At 38.9% G+C, this 6,639-nt stretch overlaps 1 protein-coding gene across 1 annotated transcript in view; it reads right to left on the reverse strand.

Moving 5' to 3' along the window:
• Window positions 1–4,494: 4,494 nt before the first annotated feature.
• The window catches only part of prkg3 (protein kinase cGMP-dependent 3), a 12,236-nt gene continuing 10,091 nt past the window's right edge, over window positions 4,495–6,639 (reverse strand). Inside the window, exons 20-22 of the mRNA XM_032543574.1 lie at window positions 6,238–6,300; window positions 5,955–6,030; window positions 4,495–5,331 (exon numbers count right to left, since the gene is read on the reverse strand). Of these exons, the coding sequence (XP_032399465.1) occupies window positions 5,245–5,331; window positions 5,955–6,030; window positions 6,238–6,300 (226 nt within the window). The 3' untranslated portion in view covers window positions 4,495–5,244. The remainder of the gene's footprint in view (window positions 5,332–5,954; window positions 6,031–6,237; window positions 6,301–6,639) is intronic.

A 6,639-nucleotide genomic window follows, 5' to 3' on the forward strand; every position in this document is an offset into this window, starting at 1 on the left:
ATTCTATTATTCTACCTTTCCTGAACAAGCCCACTTACTGAATGCAAAGACTTGGAGTGCTCTCTCACAGTAATGCTGCACTGATGATTTTATACTAACAATGATTGAATTAATCTGTAATGTGGAAGATATTACAAGTGTTTTTAGCATCCTTTAGCTAATATGTTTTCTTTGGATCAGTCTCATCAACTTAGTTTTTAGCCGCAGCGGGCAACTTTTATCAGCAACAAGGCCCTGATTAACCCGCCGCAGGCTGCTTGGCTAGCACAAAAGAGCACGGAGACAAAGTTAGGGACTAGCTAATGAACATAGTGGAGCATTTCGCTGTTAGAGCCAAATGTTTTCCTGAGGAGTTGGTAAAGGCCAAAAAAACTGCAAAATGTATAGAGTAGTTACTATTTTGGACTTTTCTTGCATTCACGAAATATTGGCAAAACGGGAAGAACCGGAAAACCTCCCTCTATGTTAGTAGGTTGAGTTCCGCTGTCTCCAAGTTGCCAGGAAAAAAAATGTTTCTTTAAAGGGTTTTAGATATATTTTAGCTTCTTTATTCTTTGATATGAACTCAGACAATTTGGTGGCAGCATTTGGAAATTGGCAGAAGGCAACTCCATCAAGTCTTAAGTGATAGCAGAGGGATGTTTAATCAAAATCAGAAATACTTTATTGATCCCCGAAGGGAAATTCTGTGTTGCAGTTTCACAAATTGTGTAAATAAAGTAAATAGAGTGTGCAGATTATTTGTAGTTTCTCTTTACAAGGGTTGTTTGTAATGTATTTATCAAACATGGTGGTTTCATACGGCTCCCACAGACTTACACTCAATCATCTGTGTGAAGAGGAAAATTATATTTTGTTATGCTTAAGTGCTATAGAATGTGAATGCAGACTCAAAGTGTAGATTGAAGTGGTTACATAAGCACGTTTCCATGAGATGCTTAGCACGAACAGGGTTGTGCATTCTGCACACATAAGGCTTATTGCAGATCACAAGCAATGTAAGGATACATTAACATGCATGTTTGGGATACATACTGTAAGCATACAGAACAAATGTCTGCTTCCCTACAGACCCTGGTTATAAAATGCCATCCCACATGGGGGAAACAAACTACCAATGTGATGATGCAGAGCTGGAAATTGAGAAGGAAATGCTCAATTTAAAGACTAAATTCTGCATAAGAGCAAAAAGAGACGTTTGAAAATAGTATAAAAAGATGATTGGTGTTGGTGTAAGATTTGTTGTGAAGTCAAACAACTAGAAAAGATTGCCAGTATTGTAGCCTTTCTCAAAATACTGAGCAAACGACTCAAACTCAAGCAACTCATTTGTAAGGACGGACTGATGCCCTGTCAGACCTCTCAAACATTAAAGGCAGCCCCAGGCAGACGGCTAAGTAGACTGAACACAGGTGCAACCAATAAGTAATCAACACAGGTGAAAACACTAAGTCTAATTAACTCCAGACTGTTCAGCAGAGAAACCTCAACCAGAAACAACAACTACAGTATAGTGACAAAACAAATGGGGGAAAAAAACCTCAAGGAAGGCCAGCTGCGGTCCAAATTATCTGGTGGTCTAAATCAAACCTCAGGTTGTGGAAGGCACTTTCACAATGGACTTAGCAGAAATGTCTCACGCAGAGAGAAAGAAAGTCGGGCGCAAACACCATCAAAACTTTGATTGAATTGTTGTTCTGTGAGTGAAAATGTTTTATGGCAGCACGGTGGCTGAGTGGTTAGCACTTTTGCCTCACAGCAAGAAGGTTCTCGGTTTAAATTCAGGTCGTTCCGGGTCTTTCTGTGTGGAGTTTGTATGTTATCCCTTTGTTTTCCGTGAGTTTTCTCTGGGTGCTCTGTTTTTTTCCCACCATAAAGACAAGTGTGCTAGGTAGGACAATGGTTGAAAAATGACTGATTGGCTGACACCAATGCATTTACAGAAATGTTGATTAATGTGCATTGCCCTAATCAAATAAATTTAATTAAATTATTTCGACCCAGTCTAGCCCACAACTCACTATTAGGTTGGTTCAATGACCTGGGGCCTGTTGCACAAAACCAAATAAGGGATTAAGCCGGGATATTCAAGTTGTCCTGGATGAATTTAGTTTTGACTTGGTTGCACGAAAGCAAGTTGAATTAAACCCAGCCAAGTAACCATGGCGATTTGTTCTTTGAGGCTAGCCTGGTTCAAAGCAGGTTAACAGCCAGGCTAAGATTAATCCTGGAGTGTCATGTGTTAAATCAGCTGCCGTTCTGATCCAAATTAAACGTGTTAACAGTTGTTTTGTTGTCTTCTGAATGTGTTCTGCTTTATTTTTATTGACATCCATTACTTTTCACTACTGTTGTCAAAAGTTTGATTTAAACCCTACCATAGCAACTGTTTAGATGGTTAGTAACGGTTGCACTGGCACCCAGATGCGGAGTGGCAATCGGGAGAGTCTGGACTTTTCCCGGTGGGACGGTAGTGTTTCGGCCGCTGCCTGCCGGCAGACATGTGCATCGCATCCGTGTCCACTCTCTCTGTAAAAGTAGAGATGAGCAGCACGGCTACCATGGTCTATGCGGGAATTTTGCTTTGGATCAAATTACTCACAATTTAGAATTAGACATAGCTTATGGAGATTTGTGCGTGTGGTTGTAAAACATTGTCTTGTGTTGTGAATAAGGGTTGGAAATTAAGCCTACAGTCCTTAGGGTAAATTTCCGGAGGAACATTAATTCCCTCTGCTCACTTTTAAGGCACAGTAGGCTAAATAATACATTTACGTAGTGCTTTACATGGTAGGCTACTCAAAAGACACTTTACAGTGAACCAGCACATGTATCACATCATAAAAAAGATACAGCAATGAAACCAATACATAAAACAAGCATATTAAAAGCAATTAAAACACAGAGTAGCTTACAACTTTGTAGAAATGTGGAGTGACTATTAGGCTAAGTAGATATTTTAAAATCCTTACGCATTCAGTTGGTCCGCTGTGGTCTGTTGGGCTTTTTCTCTCTGTTTGATAACAACAGCCTTATTTCCCTTTATACAAATTATATGCTTCACCTCCTCATTACTTTCCATTAGAAGCTGCTGCTCATTGGGTGAAACATATGCCTGGCCTGGCCCGGTTTTCAGGTTCCAAACCTGGGAAGAGGAAGGGATGTTGGGATCCGACTCGAAGTACCATCTGTTGGAAGAATTCTTACCAAAAGACGACAAAGAATCCCTGGAGTCACTTTAACAAAGTTTACTTGCTCAAGGAGTCAATCTCATTCACCCACAAGGTACAGAGACGGACTAGAGAACAAATTCTTCAGTTTCCACTTATACACTGAAACCCCCTCCAATGCGTCAAACAGCTGTTCTATATCAAAGACAAAAAAACTCCACCTGGCATGGGAAAAGGGTGTGAAGGGAACGAGTCTAGCCAAGTTTTTTGAAGATAGCTGTGAATTATGTGACCATGGGCCCTTCAGGTAAAGATTGCTGTTAAAAGCCAGCAAAAGTAGGAGATATTCAGTTTAACAGTTATATTTTTCTAACATGAACCTAGGCACTTTATTTTGAGTAAAGCCCGCACGCACACTTGTGCTGCAGATACTCACAAAAAGCACCAAATGTGCATTCATCCATGGCTAAAAATAGTCCTCAACAACTACACAATTTACTTCTGCTTGAGTAACTTTTGCTAAAAACTACAGTGCCCAGCTGTTTTAAGAAATTACTTTGCCAGTGTCACATACAGAGAAGGGAAGTCAGAGATTGAGAAAGGGATTAACAATTTGTTTAGTTGGTGTTTTCACAGGATTTGTTAACAGCAAGAAACCCGTGGACTAGATTTACACAAGCGTTGTCCCTTAATCCTGTTTCCTCTGGTTTCATTTATGTCATAGACACTACAGGTATAACAAGGTTGTCCACAAACAAATGTTAAAACATGCAGGGGAGCAGGAAACCACAGTTCACTGCTGTGGAGAGATCATTTTGTACTACACCGTACATCCTCTGAGCCGTTGCTGCCAATGCGTGAAACATTAAACGGCAAGGTGTTTTCTATTTTTCTGCAGGAGGGAAACATCTGGTAGTGAGCTTTCCCCTTTGGAAGATGTGATTGCTTTCATGTCAGTTTTCTTTTTCTGATGCGGAAAAATAGTCCCAGTAGGACATTTACGGGCACTAACAGGAAGGAAAAAAGGATTCCTTCCTCCTGCCTTAAATCCTGCTGCCATTAAAGACAGGTGTACCCCTCCGGAGTCAAACAAACAGATGCAACCAACTAGATCAAACCTGTACACACTGCACACTGTTCCACATAGTTTCCATCTCTAATAATATCTGTAAAAGCACAATATTTCCTCTTTTGAATTGTTCACTCATCCATCGCTCATGCAATTTGCCCACAACAGCAAATTAAACGTGCAGCATTTCACACTTGGGATTTAATTGTAATACAATGGGGGGGAAATGTATGAAACAAACAGCGCTAACTCAAGCAAATAAGAGCAATTTTATTTAGTAAACTTGAGTATTGTAGAAATGTTTTTATTATCTTTTTAAGATACAATCAAGGTGCATGAAAATGATCCACAAAATAATCCACAAAAAGTGTCAGATTATCTAAAAACATAGGAGAAACTCCTCAAGAACGTGACTATTAACAATAAAAAGAAAAACTTTAACAATATTAAAGCATTTACAGGCTTTGCTTAAAGCCGTTAAGCATGTTTCATCACTAAAACTAACATAGATCCAAAACAACAATAAACCATCGAGTACAATACAGTTATGACATCGGTATCAATGTTATTGTTGGCTTGGTAACAGCTGGACGTTTGTACAGACTGTACAAAAGCACTCAAGCAATTCTTTTCCTCAGCTAGCAAGCACATTGCCAGGTGTTTTATTCTAATCAGTGAAGAGTGTCATATGCATGATGGTATTCACACTTCTTTATCAGGCACCAAATCTTCTTGCACCGAGTTTGGAAACAGAACGTCACCTCCTCTTACATCTGGCTCTTTTCCACTTAGATGGTTTTCACTCCATGGCAACAGAGAAGCTTCAATAAATACTTTGGAAGAGGTGATTTCTTGCTGTTCCACACTAATTTAATAATCCAATTAGTATAAAATGGGTTGTGTTTCTTTTCGATATGAAGCTCATACTACCATCGGGTTTTCTTTTAAACTCGGGGTATCGTGAACACTTGAGGCCTTTGAACCTTTAATATCAGGAGTCAAATATCAGAAGTCACGGTCCCAACCAGAGAACTCCTCCTCTGCTTTAGTCTGATCCGGAGGGAAACGATCAAAGTTGATGTAGCAGGGGCCCTGAAAGAGGAAGAGATTATAGTTCATTGAAGATTGAGGATGCATTAGATGCACCCAGTCCTGTTTAACCGAGATGTATTAGTCTGTCCCTCCCAGCCTGTTTCTTCTGATGTAAATAGAAGGTTTAAAGTCAAAGGCCCTGAAAATATTAGCACACATGCCAAAGTTTAAACAGTTTGGCTTATTTGACATGAGACATTTCTGTTAACAGTATTGATCCTGATAAATAATATCTAAAAATATTTTATTTTGTAAATGTAATTTTGATTGTTTCACATTTAGTAATGCATATTCAATAAAAATATTGAATAATTTAAAAAAAAAGACAGTATAAAGACAACAAAATCGGTATTTTGTTGATTTTGTTGTCTTTATACTGTCTTTTTATCTATTTTTTATTTCTTTGTTCTTGCTAAAAACTGCTGCTGGAACTTTCAATTTCCTGCGGGAGTCATCCCAAAGAAGTCTAAGTCCAGGTCTAAATCTAAGTCTTCAATGTTATAAATAAATAGGAAATGATTTGAAACCACACTGTTCTTTGATTCTGTTTTCCTTAACCAAAACATATGGTATAAGTCACTTACGACACAACAATAAGAGAAACTCAGCTAGGTTTAACTTGCCTTGCGTATGAGCCGGACTGTGGGGGCGTCGAGCTGACCTACTCGCAGCTTGTGCCAGTTCATGCTGCTGAACCACCTGAAGGGAAAGATGAGGGACATTACAGGTCAAACACACTGCGAGTGAGAAACAACTCAAATCAAAAAGCTCAGTCTGAAGTGGAGAAATATACGAGCAAAAACAAACATACTTTATTAAAAAAATACAACAGGCCAACTGGTGATTGCTTTCTGTGGCTTTTCACCCAAGAGCTATGAGGAATCACTAACATGTTGCCATGGTTACCTGTGATGCCGCACATCTTTGATTCCGTTCTTGGTGTTTCCTAACCTCTGACCTGGCCGAGGTCTGCATACAAAATACAAGACATGATTCAAACTACAACAACAACAACATTTACATTCATTTATTTCCACTTTTCAAGGGATTTGCATCTGAAAACCATTCAAATTCAAGCGCATATTGTGATACAGTGCGGATCATCCCATAATTCATAATTCACACTGGGTGTCATTGTATGAAATGCTCAAACATCCACAATCTTCACATAAATATTGTAGGATCTCTGTTTCATTAGAAAGTTATCAGGCAACACATTGGGTTAATTTTCATTTATAAAGGGATTAATCAACAGGCAGTCAATATAATAATAATAATAATACATTTTATTTAACAGCGCCTTTCTAA

This window comes from Etheostoma spectabile, chromosome 18, assembly GCF_008692095.1.
Source record: "Etheostoma spectabile isolate EspeVRDwgs_2016 chromosome 18, UIUC_Espe_1.0, whole genome shotgun sequence".
Taxonomy (NCBI): Eukaryota; Metazoa; Chordata; class Actinopteri; order Perciformes; family Percidae; genus Etheostoma; species Etheostoma spectabile.